This window comes from Triplophysa rosa, linkage group LG3 (genome assembly GCF_024868665.1).
Source record: "Triplophysa rosa linkage group LG3, Trosa_1v2, whole genome shotgun sequence".
NCBI classification, from domain to species: Eukaryota; Metazoa; Chordata; class Actinopteri; order Cypriniformes; family Nemacheilidae; genus Triplophysa; species Triplophysa rosa.
In genome coordinates this window covers 4,174,365-4,194,187 of record NC_079892.1, presented here as the reverse complement: position 1 = coordinate 4,194,187, position 19,823 = coordinate 4,174,365, and the positions used below count along the sequence as shown (strand labels likewise).

At 39.3% G+C, this 19,823-nt stretch overlaps 1 protein-coding gene across 1 annotated transcript in view; it reads left to right on the top strand.

Moving 5' to 3' along the window:
- Window positions 1-645: 645 nt before the first annotated feature.
- The window catches only part of furinb (furin (paired basic amino acid cleaving enzyme) b), a 63,109-nt gene continuing 43,931 nt past the window's right edge, over window positions 646-19,823 (top strand). The window contains exons 1-2 of the mRNA XM_057329782.1: window positions 646-1,809; window positions 4,984-5,261. Coding sequence (XP_057185765.1) covers window positions 5,082-5,261 — 180 coding nt within the window. The 5' untranslated portion in view covers window positions 646-1,809; window positions 4,984-5,081. The remainder of the gene's footprint in view (window positions 1,810-4,983; window positions 5,262-19,823) is intronic.

Genomic DNA, 19,823 nt, shown 5'->3' with positions numbered 1-19,823 from the left:
AATTCACCTTTTCATAAAACATTTTTTACTATTAAAGTAACTTAAAATACATTAAGGTCAAATACTTGAAATACAATAGATGCTTTATAAAAATCATTAACACATGGGTAAAACCATGGGTAGGACCACCTGATATGAGTTTGCATCATCAAATAAGTAAAATGGGATCTGTGTGGGTGGCTGGTCATTATGCAGGAAATCTCAATAGGCCAAAACATGCTTCATTTTCTTTTAACAAAATATAATTCCCTTTGTTCTTGTTTTTATATTAAGCATTTCCTATTTAAGGATATTTTCGTTTATGCATGAAAGGGGTGGCTTGGCCCAGCAGATACATCTTAAGGCTGGTTCGGTGCCCTTGAGATTGCTCCGGGTGGATTGTTTTGTAATTAGTGTACTGTCATTTCCTTGAGATAAAAGCATCTTCTAAATTACTACCTAGGGGAATGCTTAGTCATCTCCCATCATGTGTATTATTTTCCATTACTTAAATTCAGCATTAAGTTCATTAGACTACAAAATGACATTGAGGTACCAGATATCTGGATTGTATTTTAAAAATGACGTCAATGGCTAGAAAGCAGCAAACCAGAATATTCTTTATTATGCTTTACAAATAGTCTTATTTTATTCTCCATACTTACAATAATCTTGATTTATCTTGTATTTTATATTAAATGTTTGCTTCCTTTTCTAAATTTAATTGAAAGTGCAATGTAACTACGGCATTTATGTTTATTTGCTCTTCAAAGGCTTTTTCTATGGTGCCGCAGAGACAAAATAAGGTGTAGAGCTGGGTCAGCGAAGAGGAAACCGTCAAGGAAATTCTGCCTTAGCAATTCTACCTGGATTCGTAGTGCAAACATTGACAAAACGATTGATTTTATTTTACGTCTGTCTACAAATCAAAAACGGTAGAGATTTTAATGGCCCTATTTCTATCCACAGAACAAGATCTGACCCTGTTATCTGAATAACTGCTTTAATGATGCTGCTGTCCTTGGTCCTGAATATGATGCTGATCTCAGACCTTTGATGTTTTCTAATGTACATTCTTTTACAACAATAATTAGATAAATCTCATATTTAACATATTTCTAGTATGGAGACGGAAACTAGTTTAGATTTGCACCTATATCTTGTAAACGTGATCTGCACAGAAATGCTAAACGACTGTACACCTTTATGTTTTACTAAGTCAATACGAGAAGAGGTGAATTTAACGTTGATGGCTTAAATCCTGCAGATGGAGCCCGTGAATCACAGACCGCAAACAGGTTCATAACATGACGTACTTCCTGGGAATTGTAGGCCATTTGTAATTGCCCCGGATTTGTGCACGGGTGTATTACGGAGCCCGTTATTCCGACGAACAATAAACAAACAAACGCTACAGATGAAACGTTACATCACATGCGGCTATTTAATGGCTTACATTAATCGCAGCTTTGATTTACTACGTGCATCTTTCAGGCATACAGACAAAAGAATAATAAATAATTAAAACGGAGGACTACAGGAAGACGCGTGCTGCTGAAAGTTTCATCGATCTGCGCGCTCTCTCTGCGCGTGATGCTGAGTGAGTTCAGGGGGTCTCGCGTAACACAGGCAGCGGCGCGAGCGCTCCGTTAACGGTTTCTTTGCCTTCACAACGGCTGCACTTTACTTTTCCGCGATGAGGGGAGTTCAAACCGGAGCCGAAAGCTGAAATGTAAACCCGCTTACCGGAATTCTGTCTGTGTGAAGCGGAATGACAGTTCGGTGTGGTATGCCGTTACTCGAGGAGGGGTCAACGGTCTCATGTCTGAGGTAAATGACAGCTGCTGTGTTTGTTTAATGGTTGTTGTAGCGCGAAAGCCAAATAAAAAAGGGCAAATGCTTAATATGAGGCAAGGAAATTTTCTTTTGTCTGAATTTGGAGCTGTCATACAAAGCGCTGATATTTTAATGCAACGAATGAATGAAATTGAAAACTGTTTGGAGGAATTTTATATTTACAATACTCGTATTGCATTTAATGTTTTTAATTGTGTATTTTTGTATATCCTAGGAAATAATTTAGTTAACACAGTTATATTTTTCCCTCATATAATCTTAAAACATGTTTTGTGTTGTATTATTTTTTTGTACAATGTTGTTTTTAATGACTGAGATAGCATGGCTAACGTTACGTAAAATTGTCAACAAAATTATTTGGTTATTGACAAATGTTAAATGAGTAATTTCAATAGATAGATTAAGCAGAAATATATGCATTAGATATTAACAATAACGTTACCTCTTTAAACATGTAAATCCGGAATTGGAGAATTTAAGTGTCGTGTATATTTTTATGTAAACATGAGTAAAAGAAAACAATAGCAGTATTTTTTCTTCTCAGTTTTTTTATTATTACGTCATTTTTATTACATGAAAACTATTCTTGTAATGCGCCTTGTGGTTTCACAGGGATTGACCGATTTCAATTACTTTGACTGGTTTACGGTGCACGTGAGAGTCTCTAACGTTACCGTGTAAAGCCAATGAAACCTAATGAAATATTTAATGCGTACATTATATTAATCCAGTACAGTAAATGAAAGAACAACAAAGAGCAAGAGCCATGATATGCTCTTCTTTTCCAGCCCAGTGGATTTAAGAGACTTGTCTGATCTCCTGTGTCTCATGTAGTTCAAGATTCATGACTGTACGTGATCGTCCTCAGAAATGCATTTTTCTACCTTCAGAATGTGAAAACTGTAGCCCTCATATGTTTATTGCCATGTGATTAATGTTTGGCTCATGTCCTCCCGTGTTTGCCCTTTTTACATGATAAGTGTCCTTTTAACTGTCTTGAAACATTGGTTTTGTTGGCAGCGTGACTATGAAATTGCTTTTTGCCTTAAGGCTCCTGCGAACTGGCAGTGTGGTCATATTCTATCTCTTGTCCTGTCAAGAAATAGGATAACAGTTGAAGAGATAAGGAAAGCATATATGCATGCTGTCTTTCCCTTTTCTAATGAGTGATTAAGCTTTTCAGTTCCTGCCCTTACCAAGCCATCATGGGTCATTAAAGCTTTAGTAGTTGTAGTTGTGTTTGATGAGGAGTTATTAAGGCATAGTAATTACTGTTCTCTCTTCCTTAGAGAACACGCCATAAAAATTTGGCTCCCTGTGCCAGCATAGCGTCACCCAGGATGGCGCCTTTTGCGAGCAAACAATCTGTTAGATCCTCGGTGAGAGCTAGATAATCTTTTCCATTTTGACTTTAATGATGGCTCGTGAGTCATTACATTTGAAAAACAGATAGTTTGAAGGACAGAATGAGGAATGATAGTTTGACCTTCGCCGAATCCTCAAAAAAGGTCGGCTCTGAATCCTCTCTTGAAAACGCTCCATTTGAATGACTTCCATTTGACCTGTCCCCGAAGCCCATTTGCAAAGTATTAGTAATGCTCTCTGATGTGTTTTTCAGTTCTATCAAGGTTTTTTCATTAAGTATTTTGATAATTTAATGTTGTGTTGTGTTTTGTAATGCAACTATTATCAGAACCCCCTTTGGCCAGGTTCCATCTGCCGTATAGACTGTTCTTCTGCTATGTTTCCTTCTTATAAAAGCCAGACCGATCCCAAGACTTTATCAGAGCTAATAGGGAGAGAAATACACGAAGAGAAGCTGTCACTTGTTTGTCTGAATAGACATTGACAGTCTACAGGCGCATCTTACGAGTGTAACATTTTAAAGGTAAACCCTTCGTTACCTCTGACATTTATCCATTAGAAGATGCTTTCAGAAGAGAATGCATTATTAAATTAGTCTTGTCAAGACAGTCGAAGATGGAATGAGTTAACTTGAAAAGCATTTATCTTACAACGCTAAAATGGCTTGTAGTTATAAGAACTTCTATCACTTCCTGTGTTTAGATGTAATTTAGATCTGTCTTCAAAACTGATCTATCTAATTAAAATAAACATTAATTTGTTGAAACAGTTGTTCAGAATTTCAGTTTAAAAATGACAGTTACAGTGTGTTTAACAGTTGTGGTAAAGTGTACATATATTACTCTCTGTCCTCCTCCTCCTCTCTCTCTCTCTCTCTCTCTGTTGCTTGTGGAGGTGTGACTCTCACGGGTTCCATCAGTAAGACACACATGGTTGTCTTCGCTTCTCTCTCCAGCTCACTGCACTGTGCCAGCCCTTAATGAGCTTTGTAATGCAGAATTTAGACGTGACAATTTGTTTGTTTCTTCACCAGGCCTTTTACCAAGATCCTCGCTTCTTCCTACCACGCGGTGCTATTTAAGTGCTAAAATCGGCATTGTAGTCGTCACACGCTACGGACTAGTTTTGCTAATGGCATCCTGTCTTTTGAAACCTTACTTTAAGGGGCATTATGCAGTTTGGCTCTGTAATTATAACACCTTTGCGCTTTGCGATTTCATAATTTCATGTTTCACAAGCATGAACTTCAGCAGGATATCATGAATTTGAAGCTGATTTGCTGGCTTGCTGTATGTTTTTCAAAGCAGAAATATGCATTTGACTAACATTGTTTATGGTTTCAAAGTTTGGCTCAGCGCCTCGATGTATAACGTCAGACACCCTGACGTTATACATCGAGGCGCTGAGCCAAACTTTGAAATGACACAATCAGCAAAAACTGAGCTGTCTCTAAGGAGCTGCTCAACTCTCACGGGCCTCCCTCACTTTGTGTTGTACTGCTTCTCTGAGAAATGACGCAATACTCGAAAGCTACAGGGTCATCATTGCAGTGTCCTCGTCTCCTGTCCCACTAAGTGTTGTTTGGATCCCAGTTTTCCCCTAGTGTAAAGCTATCAATAGCACTGAAGTCACCTTCATGAAAATGTATGGCTTGCCGTGGTCCCTCTGCGAATGTTTTCTGACAGAACGGTTATGTTCCGCTAACCTGAGCTTTATAGAAGAAGATAGGCCTTTTGAGTGTGCTAGTATTTCTTTGCTGACACTCTGTCTTATCACCTCTAGGTCATCAAAGTTCTGAATTCACGACGTAGACCACAGATGCGTTAGAAAGCCAGGCAATCCAGAAAACCAGAGGGCTCTGAGCCTAAGCACTCCTGTTCATGGAGGGCCGCCGGACCCTGCTGCTGCTGCTGGGGGCGTTTCTGGTCCTCAGGAAAGCTGAGGTCCACGCGACTGCTGACCAAGGCATCTACACCAACACGTGGGCCATCCACATCGAAGGGGGAGCTGAGGAGGCAGAAAGAATCGCACGCAAACACGGTTTCATCAGTCACGGAAGGGTGAGTGGGATCAGTTCTTTATCAAAGATTTATCCCCTGTTCTGTGTCGCCACGTTTGTGTATGTGGAGATAATGCTGAATGAGACTGCGAAGCATCATTTACCTTTCTGCTATCAAGCCGTACCGCTTTACGCTAGAGAAAAACACATTTGCACAAACACACACCCCCGCACGTACACAAAGTCTCTTGAACGAGTCCTTGTAGATGCCTGTCGAGTCACAATGTCTTGCGCCTGTCACCGTTCAATTCATTAAGACGGAGATGTGACGGATGTGATTGCCGAAATTAATTTCGGCTTATGTTGTATTCTTTCCCCGCCGCCCGCATTGTATTGTTCGTCTCGCCAGATGTTCCCGCTTCTGTTGTTACGGAATTCAACGCTGAGCTGAGAGACGAAAAGCAGGAATGTATCTGACAGCTGAAGCATTATTGTATGTGAATTAATCCCTGTGAGTGAAGTGCCCTCTGAGCTTGCTATGAGGAGTCTGTGAATAGCACATGTGTGGGAGGACAGGAGAAGAAATAGCTTCCAAAATAAAGCTTTCCTTTCCTCTCCCCTCCTCACATTTGCCCTACTGTAAATCAGATTCTACAAACACATTTACAGAAAATTTTAAAGCCAGTTGGAAAAAAACTAGTCCTTTGCTTAAGCTGAGCAGTTTTGGTTATGTGGTAGCTTGTTTGTTGTTGGTGGAGGGTTGACATCTGGCTTTCCCAGATCCAAACCAAGTCCATTTACTGGTAGTCCAACTTTCTGTTTGCTTCGTTTTGCTGATTTAAGAGCTTCCTGACTAATGTGAACTGACAGAGCTGAACAAATGAACTCACTCATTTTCCACTGATACAAACCAGTGAACCTGATACACACATCTCAGATATCCATTACAGACGAGATAACAAGCTGGAAAGAAGCAATATTAGCTGATTTACTTTTAATTCTTTTGTTTGTTCTGTGTTAGAAATGAAACAAACATGTTAAATTACTTTGATGGAACTACTCCAGGGCTCCAGACTGCGACTAAATGGTCGCATTCTGCAACCAGTTTTTGAGACAGCGCGAGCTGATGTTTCTCGCTGTCGTCGCATCAGTCACAGCTCATCATTGACAAGTTTACAGACGCAACGTGAGCGCATTACTAAAATTCGCTGTTTGCTGTGACGGAGTTTTTGAGCCTGAGGACGAACGATTTGATATTTGAGACGTTTAAAACTAAACTGACCACGGAGGAGTTCAGAATACGCCATTTATCTGTTGATTACTTGAGACAGCACGGAATCAATTCCAATCCGTTCACAACAAGAATGAACGACAGGCGAATGTTCTTGTTAAGTTTATGTGAAGTTATCTTTACATTGTGTTGTGAACAAGATGAAAAGTGTCCTCAATACACAATAAACTCATCGTAAGAATGTATTAAGACGAGCCCTTTCGTTTTGCTTTAACAATAAAATATATATATTTTCATACAAAATGACATGAACATTTTCTGTTGGTTCAAATGAGTTCAGTACTAATTTGGTCTGGTGTGTTCAGAGTTTAAACGGTCTCTTTACTTAGCACTTAAAGCTTCTCTGTCGGCTCTGCCTGTTTTTAAATGATGAGCAGAGCCAAACCACTGTCACCTGCAGTTAATAGACAGGTAGTGTTTTAAAACTATTTTAACACATTTACACATATTTACATTTCTGTACAAATGTAAACGCATTTAAAACTGTTCCACAGAATTCTGCAGATTTTTCCAAAATTTTAGCACAGAATTAACAAAAAGGTCTGCAGATTCCGTATGACCCTGGTATTGAGTAATGTCATATCCCTCTGTAATGAAAATAAAACTGCACGTTGTAATTTCCTTGAGTTGAGTCTATTTATTATCAAAGTATTTGTCAGTGATACAGCTATTTTGGGGGGAAATTTCAATAATTGCATTGCAGGCTGATTTAAGGTGTGCCCGTACATTTTCTGCTTGCGTTCATAAAAATTTCAGTCAGGCGCTACAGTGCTCCTAGTAAAAAAAGTTAGTGTGGAGCCCTGTACTCTGATTCAGTTATTTTTGTGACTCAGTGTATGTCAGTTTCCACTATTAGAATGTAAGACTGTTCATGTTGATTATGTGTGCGACTAAACACACATTAACTGTGTTAAATATTAATGAAATACTTCGAAAACTGAAGGAAATTGTGTTATTGTTGAATGTCCTTGTTTTGTATGACGATTACCTTATGTTTCTGAATTCTGTAATAATTCCTAATCCATTTTTTAATGCCCGCTTATTTCATTGTGACCTTAAGTTTGATTTAAACAGCCTGGGAACTTTTCCACAGCATCCTTGTTAAGAAGCATGGATCACAATAGACTGATGTGTGTGTGTGCGTGTGTGCGTGTGTGTGTGTGTGTGTGTGTGTGTGTGTGTGTGTGTGTGTGTGTGTGTGTGTGTGTGTGTGTGNTGTGTGTGCATGTGTGTGTGCGCGCACTGTGTATGCCCAGAATTCTTGGCGTTCATTAGTGTGGCATAATGAACAAGCTCTTCGTGCATCTCCGTTGATTTATGCATGACACTGACCTGTCAGTCAAACAAGGGACACTTTCACACCCTGCACATCGGATTGATTTTTCATTATTCATTTCAGACTCTCAGGCAGATCGTGAAAGTCCTTGAAGGATCCCTGTGTTCCGAGTTGAATTTTTGATGCCATATGGTGCTTTCTCTCGTCTCCATTTGATGTTATTTTTTGCCGCTCAGAAAGTGTGACTTGAGCAGAGAGCTTTGAGATGCAGGTCTCTGGGTGAGGAGGCGTGGCACGCTAATCCAGAGTGCCATCACTTCGGCCGTGTCTAGCCTCTGAGCTTCCTCACAGAAATCCACCAGAAATCCTACAACGCTGAAATAGTATCACTTCAAAAATGTATTATTAGGAGAGAGAGAGTGATATGAGAAGGTGAAGCATCGAGCATGCAGGAAGGAGAAAGGGGTATATCGAAAGGGATGAGTGTTGATTCTGAAAAATTAATATGAAATATCATGTGGACCACCATTGACCGCCACAAGAAAGGAGCAAAACAAAGATGGATTTGGCTAAAATTGGACCGGATTGGAACACCAAAAGAGAGAAAATGTGCATTATATACACTTGCTTTATGTGTTTTACGCCTGTCTACCTCTAACATTTTACTGAGTAGATAGGATTTAACACTTGTCACTTTGATGCAGTGAGCGTACATATTCCAGAATAGAAAAACTGTTCTTTTTTGGTCCATAGCGTCTTATGTCACCATGGATGCTCAATAGCCTGGAATAGTGATTAAGGAAGACAAAAGTGACATCAGGTCAACAAATGACTCGCTGCGCTCTGCCCCATTCCAAGTGACAGAATGTGCCTTATTTATTTCTGAAAGTGCCTGTCACTCTCCACAGGGGAACGATGGGACGTGTGAGACATTTATCCAAGCCCATAATTACTTGATTGCACAGCTCGAATCCTGTGGGGAGGGTTTCAGCTCGTTCACAGGCAAGAATGGATGGATAGGTGAAGATAAAAGCAGGGAGTGCGGGACTTAAATGTCATGTTGCTTGAGCTGTCATCCCTCAGAGCGACATGATGTTCCTCTAAGGAGATGGAGAATGGTGGAGGAGACCCGGGGGGGGACGAAGCCACACAAACCCTCTTGCTGGAGGCTGTGAATGTCACTGCACAGGTGAACAGCGTGTGTGTCATTGTCCCTTAAGCCTGCTTTTCACATTTTGCCAAACCCAAGTGATAACTCAAGTCAGACCCTCCTGCCGAGCAGGTAATTGCAGAGTTAATTTAAGTAAGTCTTGACCTGTTCCCTGTCATTTCCGACACCAATTTAAGAGGTGCCGCTAGAGCCGATACGCCGATTCAAGGTATATCACAGTCTCTTAGCAGACTGACTTCCCCAACTTCCTGACTATTATGCATTTCAAGGGCCTCCTACTGTTCACACACCTGCCACCGTTCTCTTCAAGTGTTGTAATGAGCACACCTCAGGACATGGAAGTTCAGGTGGGGAATCTATAAAATGAGGAACGAGGCGCTCATCTCTGGAATTGAAGTGAATGAGTTTAGGGAGGATTTTACTGAAGTGAATCCTCAACCTGAGAGTTGTGAACAGCTGTTCAACTCATTCAGCGGAAAAGAGATTAAATAATTTGAATCCATATGCTCTAGTTTTAGCATTAGCATGGTATGTGGCCATAAATTCAGAAACCAGGTGACCTCACTGTCTTTAAAGTAGTTGTTTAGCAGATGTTTTTATGCAAAGTGATTCGCTTTTATTGGCCCTGGAGCTCCTGCCAAAAAGTATTTGTAAAAATAATAATTTATAAATTATTGTGATGCTTAATGCTGTAGGTGAGCAGTACGACCTTCTCTTATATCATGATGAATTTATTTTATTGTAGTGGTATCAGTATCATTATATCAAACATAACGTAAATATAAATCATAAAAATAAATGTTTTATGTATCTAGCATCTCTGTTTGTTGACTCATTTTAGCTGTATACTATCATTCTCGCCAGCCCTAGCTGAGTGCATTGTTTGCAAGGAGCAGAGGGATGGGAATTAAGATTTGGAACAGGATTCTAGCATTTGTGCGGCTTTCAACAGGATTTCAACAGCTTTCTTTGTCCTAACTGAAGTTGGTGGTGTTTTTGCATTTCTCTCCGTTAATGCTCCGCTTGCGTGTGTGACAATATCGGCTTAGCAGGCAGCTGATCAGCACACTTCAGTGACGCATTTGTCCTCACCTCTCCCCGTCTGCACACAAAAACACTTGTGATTGCTCCCATCGCCGAGCACAGCTCTCAAAGGCCTCTCTGCTTTTAGAGCTGCTGGTGGGGAGAGATGGTGGCTGGTGTATTGTGGGCTGATTGGATTTGCCACAGCGCCTCGCTGTCATTGTTTTTTGTTTGTTTTGAATCAGACAGTTCCTGACAATAGGGTACACAGAGCAAGTCTTCACTATCTGGGGTTCTGCGGGTAGAAATAACCGTTATGCGCCCCTTGTGTATTTTTCCGCCCTTGCTTATTCATGGTGTTTGTCTAACAGCTGAAAGCACCGGTGCACATAAGACCCAAAGGGGAACAATGATTCTGTACTAAAGAACGAAATGTTTATGTTGAAACTTTTAAAAAGTCACAAGCGCTGTACAATTTACAAATGACTCAAACATGTTTTTAAATAAATTAGGTAGTGGTTGATCCATCCCCTGTGAAGCTGATATTATCGAACTAATTATAACCTATTGAGAAAGCATTTTGTGTCCCAAGGGGAAAATGATAAGAGTTCAAATTAGGAAAATTATTATTTCGGCAAGCGGTCGATTAGCGCAAACAATAATTTTGATTCGTCGCTCATTAAAAAGACAAGCAAAAATGCTGTTTTGCACTTACAATGGAAGTCTATAGGACAGTAATGTAAGGTTGCCATTTACTACTCTTTTTGGTGCATAGCTCTCAATGTTTATATGCATTTGTTTGTTTAGTTTTTAAGCCCTATTGGTTTGCATTTAATTAGCAATTAATAAATATTTAAGATAAAATGACAGACCTTTACCCTAATAACTTAGACATGTTTGTAATTGTTTTGTGATTGATTCATTTATTTCCAAAGTTTATTCCAAATTGTATCACCGATCTCTTGCTATAATGTTTTATTCATCAATATGTTTCATTATGGAAAAATACGTTTTATTTTTAGTTTTATTTAAAGCCCATTTATGTTGCTTTAATGTAGTATGTGGATACTTATCATTACATGTCTCTTAGAATTAAGTTAAAATACAGTTGTTACTGCCCTCTCCTCCATCCCAATTCCTTTCGTCTTAACTAACAAGAAGTCCCCAGAGAGTTGTAATTCGCATGTACAGATCTCAAATTAAGAGCTCCTGCAGCTTCATGAGCTCTCACTGCCTGGCAGCCTGTTTCTTTCTATCTCTGAAAACAAAATCACTTACTTTCTGTCTGTCTGCTGCCAAAATACTCTCACTTTTTGTTCAAAGCTTTGTCACTCTGCCAACTTTTCAGAAATCATTATTTAAGATGACTGGAGAGGTAGACAAAGTTGGACACTATTCTCTCTCCTTCTTAAGTCTCTTAGTTCAGTATAAGGAATGCACATTGATAGGACAGCTCTGCAGGGAACATGTCTACACTGATGGAGCTACGCTGTCTGTGTTATAGTGTCACAGATAGTTTAGGGCACATGTACCACAGAGAGCTAAGACCAAATTCAAACATGCATGTATTTTAACAGCTAAGGGACAGTTTACACAGACCTCCTTTAAATAGTTTTAAATTGTTGGTATGTTTACATGTGACATCTTTGGCTGTTACGACCCTGTCATATTAAAGGTAACTTTTGATGTGAGAGTTTTTTGAACTTTTGAACAGTGGTGAGTATATTGTAAGTCAGTGTGGCTAAAAATACACATTCTGTTCTTTTCTACAGAGCTCCATCGAGTTGTTTTTTAACACAAGAACGATTCCATTGTGAGTAGCCCTTAGTCTGCTGCATTGTCTCTGAACATTTGATCTATCCTGGCAGAATGGTAATAGAGCAGAATACTGGATTGTGCTATCTGTTAGATGGTTGGTGAGAGAATGTGCTTTGATTTGATTCAGTGTACCAGAGCTTATATTGCTTTTATGGTTGCCTGTTTTTCGTTCGGTTTCCAGCTGATTACAGGAGCTGATTATTTATTGATGGGAGATGACATATAAATGTACCATGATGGCTCAGAACAATGTGTTAACATCTTGTTTTATTAACTAGCTAAATCAACCTGAATGCATTAGGTTGACAATAAGAAGTATGTGCAAAGGCAAGTCACCGCTTTTTATAATGTCTGATCTCAAGGAGAAATAGTCATTTTATTTGAGCTAATTATCCATCAGCCTCAAGCAGCTTTTCCTCTAATCTTTCGAGATCTTTTTTGTGTTGCCAGAAGCACACAAGAGAAACTTTAGTTACAAAGGCCTTGATAAAAAAGTTGTTTCCCAAGTCTGCAGCCTTGTCGACTTTGAGAAGGGGAGAGGAGTATCTATCTAGCAGCTGGAGACAGAACTGTCTGAAGTTCTGCAGGCGGTCGATGGGAGATTGATACGATCAGCAGTGATGGTGGAATGTGAAATATCAAGTGTGGCACGCTCGGTCTGACACAGAAAATGAGGGAGTCAATCTGTAGGAAAGACAGAGAGATTGCTCTTAAGCATGTATGTTTGTGTGAGTGTGTATTGATTTGTGCAGTAACTTCTTTGAAGTCATTCTTTGTATACCTTTTGGGGTTAACCTCATAAAATTGAGTTTTATGATCCAGGGTAGGGCTTGAGCAATTAATCGAAATCGCGATGTGAGACGTTGCGATTTGCTAATCGCAAGAGGCTGCAATTTGGACGCGATGTAAAAAATATGAAACGCGTCTTTGAGTGGCATTATGGACGAAGCTTGATGCATGCGCACACCCTGTGTCAACTCACGCCTGGCTCCACGTTTCAAACAAATGTAAATTCTATCTAACTGTTTTGCTAATTTCACTTGGATGAAATTAAACATTCAGCACATTTTCTACTTGTTTTTAAAATCCCAAATACTTAAAAATGAATAAATCAGCCTATGTAACCTATGTACTATTTTAATAATTCACTAACACAATAGAACATTTTATGGATTCAAGGATTATAATGGGGGGGCTGTATTTGTTTTAATGGAAACTATAATAGTGTACACTGGTATTTGTATTCTATTGGTGTGATGTAATCTGGCAGTTGGGAACCAATAGAACAACAGTAAATCATATTTGAATAATGCCCAAGACACACTACGAAAGGAAATTTTGTAATGATTTTAATGGAAACAATTTGAATTTCTGTAATGTTTTTTTGTTTTCTAGGGAACTATACCCATACTGTGCTCCACACTATTGACAATATTGAGCTGAAGTTTGACTTAGAAAAATTAAATTGCACATCAAATAGCAATGTTTGTCGAAAAAAATCGCAATTACATATTTTTCCCGAATCGCACAGCCCTAATCCAGGGTCAAAAGTGGTGCCAGCTGTCTTTCAAATTAAAAGTGTAAAATGTTAACCTATGGTAAACAAAGATGTTAACCGAGGGTTATGTTTTTTGTTTAATGCATTTTTATAAGTGAATTCCCCCAGATTCATCATATGGAATTTATTTCCCATAATAATACAGCAACCCATAGCCTTGGGACTGCATCACCATCGAATGATGTTCTGATCAAGAAGAAGCACAGTTTCATTTCTGACGGCGTACAGAGCTCAGATTTTAGACTTGAAAAAGAATGAATGCATTTTGATGCCACTAAAAATTCATGAAATTCTTCAAAGAACATTCGCTAAACACAGAGCAAAAAAGAGCAAAGGTTTTATTAACAGCACTTAATAGCAATCATCTGTCCAGCGTTTTTATTTATCATCCGCTTGGTCTGATTTGTCCGTGTTGTTACTTGGCTGCACCATTTCAAGGACTATTTATTAGAAAAATTTTCATCAAGCAATTTGTCACTGTCTTTGACCCATCTTCACTCATTGTATTACGTGGTCTCTCTGTCCTAGCATTCCCCAATAAAAGGAGATGAATGTCTCCCATTCTTCTCTGTGGTATCGTTATTCTCATAATTCAGAGCACAGATAGAGCTGTTATGGGTGAGTGAGTCACACCATAGTTGAGGGAGGTTAATGAATATTCATAAGGACATCAAAAGCGCTTTTATTAACCAGCCAATAGGGACCGCTCAAAACTCTTGCCTCACTTGCTACTATTGTGGTGTACCGATGGGATAAGATGGTCTTAGGTTGTTAGCTTTAATAATTGTTAAGCTTCTGTGTGTTATGAATTTGTTAAAGAATTTGTTAACCAACCCCCACTGACCATCGGCAGCTCAACTGTGGAGAGAGTCAGTACCACCAAATTCCTGGGAGTGCACATCACAGAGGACCTCACCTGGACCACCAACACCATATCACTCTCAAAGAAGGCCCAACAGCGACTTCACTTCCTGCGCCGGCTGAAAATCCTCACCACGTTCTACAGGGGCACCATTGAGAGTGTGCTGACCAGCTGCATCGCCGTCTGGTACGGGAACTGCAGCGCGGCGGACCGCAAGACACTACAGCGGACAGTAAACACAGCTGCAAAGATCATCAGTGTCCCTCTCCCCTCCATCCTGGAAAATTTCCTTTCACGACGCTCTAGCAAGGCCACCAGCATCGTTAAGGATCCCACTCACCCCTCCTAAAGCCTCTTCCTACTCCTGCCATCAGATCGACAGTACAGAAGCATCAGGGCCCGCTCAGCCAGACTGTTAAACAGTTTCTTTCCCCAGTCTGTGAGAGCCCTTAACTCCAGCCACCCATGCCCCCTCTGAAATCCCCCTGCCCAGATCCCCCAGTCACAGGATCACTTCTACCTCTTCTATATGTGCAATACTGAGCTCTAAAAACCATCTGCCTGTGGTCACGCTCTCACTCTCTTCTCATTTTGTGCACTGGTCACTAGGCTTGTTGCAATAGTTGGTGTCACCGGTGATACACGGTGTCCAGCTGTCTACCGATTACATCCCTTGTCCACCGCGGTGCAGTGTTGGGTAAGTTACTCTGAAAAAGTAATTAATTACTAGTTACTAATTACACATTCGATAATGTAATTAGATTACTGTACAAGTTACTCTCTTCAAAAAGTATTTAATTACTTATTACTAATTTCTTTCTATATTCTACATCAACCTTGATGAGTTAAGTGATTCAAGGATAGACATGAACGGCTCTTTTAATTCATTCAAATAAATAAAATAAACTACATAAAGTATTGTTATTAATTACAAATGTGAGAATTATACATTAAAGCACGGATTTTAAAGTTAGACATTGAATTTTGATGTCAATTCCTCTTCTGCACACACACGTTACACTACATCAGAAGTAACTGTAATTAAATTACTGAAAAAATAAGAGTAATCCCTTACTTTACTTTACTTGGTAACTAGTTACACCCAACACTGGTCCTGTGAGACACAACATTTCGTTCCACTGTATGTCCCCACATATAGTAAAATGACAATAGCTCACTTGACTTAAATTAGGAAGGTGAAACAATAATTAGCATGCTAAAACCCAAGTTGTGTTTCTATATTGATCACTTCGATTGTAACTAATACTCCATCTTCAACAAATCAAGACAATTACTAACATTTTACATCTATATATTGACTGTTAAAGTGCCTAATTATACAGGACTTACTTGTTCAGACAGCCCACTGGTCGATTGAAAATTATTATGTAGTTTTGCACATGCCTGGTTATAACGTTCTTGTTCACCAAGAGAAATTGCTTGCCAGCTTAAAAATGTCAGTAATACAGTCTGGACTACAAAATGTTCTTTGCATAATATACTTTTTCATAAAAATGATACTTCACATTTACATCATGGGGTATTTGGGGTGGTACCAGAAACTTCTGAGCAGGCTTTTTGTACAGTCTGTGCCATACCGTTCTCCGCTCCAATCGCTCTTGCCTCAGGAACGTCTCAGGAGTGAACAGCATTTCATCATAGCCATCTCCACAGATTGAATTCAAATCGGCAGGAAATTCTGTTCATTTTTGAAAATCTGCTTAGATTTCCTGGAGTGAAATTGAATTGCATTTCGATTCATCCTCTAACCGTGCAGAAGTACATTTCCACATGGCCGATATCGATCCTTTGACACTCAGCAATCACAACTCCAAATCAACATTTATCGAAGTCGCCTTTCCCCTGAGGGAGAGTCTCTCTCACCACTTTTTTCCACCTCGAATAAAATGACGGATGTGGTGAGAAAATGGCCTCAGCCATAGCACACTATGTCCTTCCCCCATTTCTCAAAAAAGTTTGAAGCAGGAATATATAACAAGCGGTTTCTGCTTCTTAGGCTAGCTGGAGCGCATCCTGTTCTGCTCATTTCTCCACGTCCGTTTTTGGTTTCAGTTGCAGTGGCACTGCGCCCTGTCTGGAGCGCATGGGGTGCCATTTGTCTTCTGTGACGGATTTGTGTATCCCAAGCTAGTTATTAGACAACACGCACACAGATGCACACATGGTGGATATGTACTAGGTTAGCAATGTGAAGTGAATAATGCCTGATTACAGGGTAGTTTTCTGCCATTGTAGTGGAGTTCCTCGCAGGAGACGGCTAAATAATTACTCCCCTACTGCTTCTGTTCTCCACAGAGCTCCTTCGCTCTTTCTCTCTCTCTCTCCTTTCACCATCCCCGCTTGGTCCTTTTCTCTTCTCCTTTCTGCTGTACCATCTTTTAAATATTTTTTTCTTTTATTTATTTATTTATCTCACACTATGTAACTATGTCTGTTTTCAGCCCTTCCTCCACAGCTTGCTGAAACCAGGGAATGGAGTCGGTTGGAAGAAAATTATATATTGGTGTATGAGTTGCGCGTATTAGTTTTGAAATTGTTTAAACGGGGACTTTATTCTCCAAGTCAAAACCCTTTATTTTAAAAAGCCATTGTTGGCTAATAGATTCAAATGGTTTGAATGCAGTGAACAGCAATTTAACAGCTAAATTAACAATAAGTGAACAGAATCTTACAGTAATATTTTTTTATTTATATGCACCACTAGGGCTGTCACGATTATGAAATTTGGCTGACGATTAATTGTCTAGTAAATCATTGCGGTTGTGACGAATAATTGTCTGTTTTAGAGCTTTGACATTTAATACTCATACAGTTTTTATTCAGCTTTGAAACGACCATATTGTTCTGAATATAAAAAATATGTTTTTTTTCTTGGAAATACATCGGAAAATATTGGTTTATCATATATTTAAGGTTTAGGCTGTTACCGTCAATAACACAACCGCCAAATACTTGTAAATTAAGTAAATTGATGAGGAGTGAAGCCACCATTGATATGCTATCGGTCATAGAAATGCTGGTTTTCACACTGAGATTAGTTTAAATAATATTAAATTGTACTGCAGGTTATTTTTATGGTATATGCTTTAGTTTTTATTGTGTTGTGGTGGTACATTTTACAAGTATTACAATGCTTTAGTTACAATAAATACACTAAAATATGTAATATGCAGGCACTACAGCTCCCCCTAGTGTCTTCTATAGAGATGTGCAATAATTGCGATGATCTGAAAACACGATGAGGCCAAACAATCGTGATGAGACGATTATTTAATAATCGTGCCAGCCCTATGCACCAGTGCAACAATACATCTAAATTGTAGTTACAAATAGTGATGAATGGGTATAATGTTTGGTAGCATTTTATGTTTTAAATCAAAGCATAAAAGATTAATATAAAAAACTTGTGTGGACTTGGTGATGAATAAGAAATGAATCACTGAAACACAGCTGAAAATTTATTCAGAGAAATTCCTCACTTCGAATTTGTTGTACTTCTGAGATTTAAATTAGATGCTACTGAAACACGTTGGTTTCAATGCGCTCATGTTGACACATGACCAGGCGTGAAACTGCTGCAGTCTTTTGGAAACTTAATGGCAAAATTAAATATTTCATTAAAAGCACTGCAGTCTTCTCTGTGTTTGTTAATTTTCCAACCAAATGTTTGTGATTAACTAACTATAATATGCATAATGATACAAACGTTGAGTAATATAATAATATTGAGAGAGAAAATGAGAGAGTAGTCAATGCACATTGGACACAATCCAAAGAAAACACCCCTGGGGGGGTCAAGCTCTTTGCTCTGGGGTACAACAGCAGTAGTTAGAGAAACTGCCCCAAGCTGCTTTTGAACGTGGGCGCTTGTTCATGGTACAGTGATCTCCCTTTAGAGAATCTCTCCCAGAGCTTGCAAAGAAATAGTCCCGCATCCATCCATGCAAGCAGTTTTACTGGACTGATGAATGCAGAAAACATGTCTTTCAAAGCTTTTCTTAAAAAGACTGTCAGCCGTACACTTACGACAGAGAACGTCTCCATAGAAACGTGAAGTGTTAGAGGACGTTTTTAGTCTTATTACAGCTCAGCCATGTGAGAAATCCCTCCAGAGCAGTCGTCTTTCAACTACAAGGCATTTCACAGAGCAAGAAAGACTGAAATAAATGCACTGGCTGGTTATTATGGTCATTACCTCTGCTGTAAAAGCAGTCATGATAAGCACCGAAGCTTTGGGGAAGATTTCCCTTTCTCTGTTGCAAAAAATACTGTGAAACTGAGGTGGGATATACTTTTTCTAGAAATCCAAGGGATGGATTGCATGACAAATTCTAGTTCAAAAACGTGATGCGGAATTTTGTGGCATCTGGTAATGGTTGATCTCATGTTTTATTTGCACAGACTCCCTTAGAAACATAATGGTTATTTACTGTTTTTTAAATGTCATATCCCTGAAAGTCTCGTGGGCTTTTAGTGTTTCATAGATTGATTTAAAAGGCACTTGGCTTCAAATAGAGCTCTGTGGTCTGATTTATGACTTGTGTTTGCTGTTCAATTCTGGTTATTCTCAGCCGTCATTGTTTCAGGGCTCCACATTAAGAGCATTTGTGAGTAAATATTGATGATAGACCTTGCCTGGCCTGCTCGACTAGCTACATTTTATTACTAAAATTGTGTTTTTGCATTCAATTTGTGTGGTTTTAACTCTTGGTTAGGGTTCGGGTCTATCTCTGCGACTGCATAGCAACATCTTGCCAACTGGACCATTTATGATAAAACGTCTTTACAGATTATCTTTAGAAAACCTAAACATTATTGCGTTATTCCAGTCCGGTTGCTTTCAAAAGTCCGGCACAGGTTGTACAAACGGGCAGGGGCAGGAGAGACTTTCTAAACTTTCATGTTGAGCTTGTTTTCTGCAGGTCCACAGAGGGAGAAAAAGAGAGAGAGGGCGAGAGAACGGATGAAACCCTCTTCTCCTTAGTAAAAAATATCTTTGAAATGGCTAACACTAAAGTGAGAAGGATGTGGTCCTCTCTCCATATCAGTCCCACACATACACAGAGAAGCATTTCATCTTCGACTGGCTGGTCTACTGAGAGAATGATGTCTGCGACTTTGAGGTTTTTCCTTTTGAATATATATATATGCTTATAAACATGTCCCACCAATAGAAGAAAGTCAGACACCGCTCAAGATCAGAGCTAGTGTCTTCCACACCGAATATCAAAAGTGAGGTTTAAATCGTACGGATTCACAGTGGAGTTCATTAACAAGTAATTTCAATAATCTGACACCATTAATATAATGTAAAGGAGCAGACTTTGCTGTCATCATATTAATTAGAGTCGCCACCTCAACGGCACAGAGCAGAGCGTTTATTAAGAAATGTTTCATGTCATTCAAATTGGCATCACTCTGTTGGGGAACATAATTTGAAAGCCTCCAATCTAGTTAACCTCTGGGTGGCAGCCATCAGTCCTTATTGTACATCACAGGTTATACATTCAACAAAACATCAAAGTTTAAAATTGCGCACATACACACACACACACACACACACACAAAACTGTGAGGTTTAAAAGAAAACAAGCTGCTGTGGA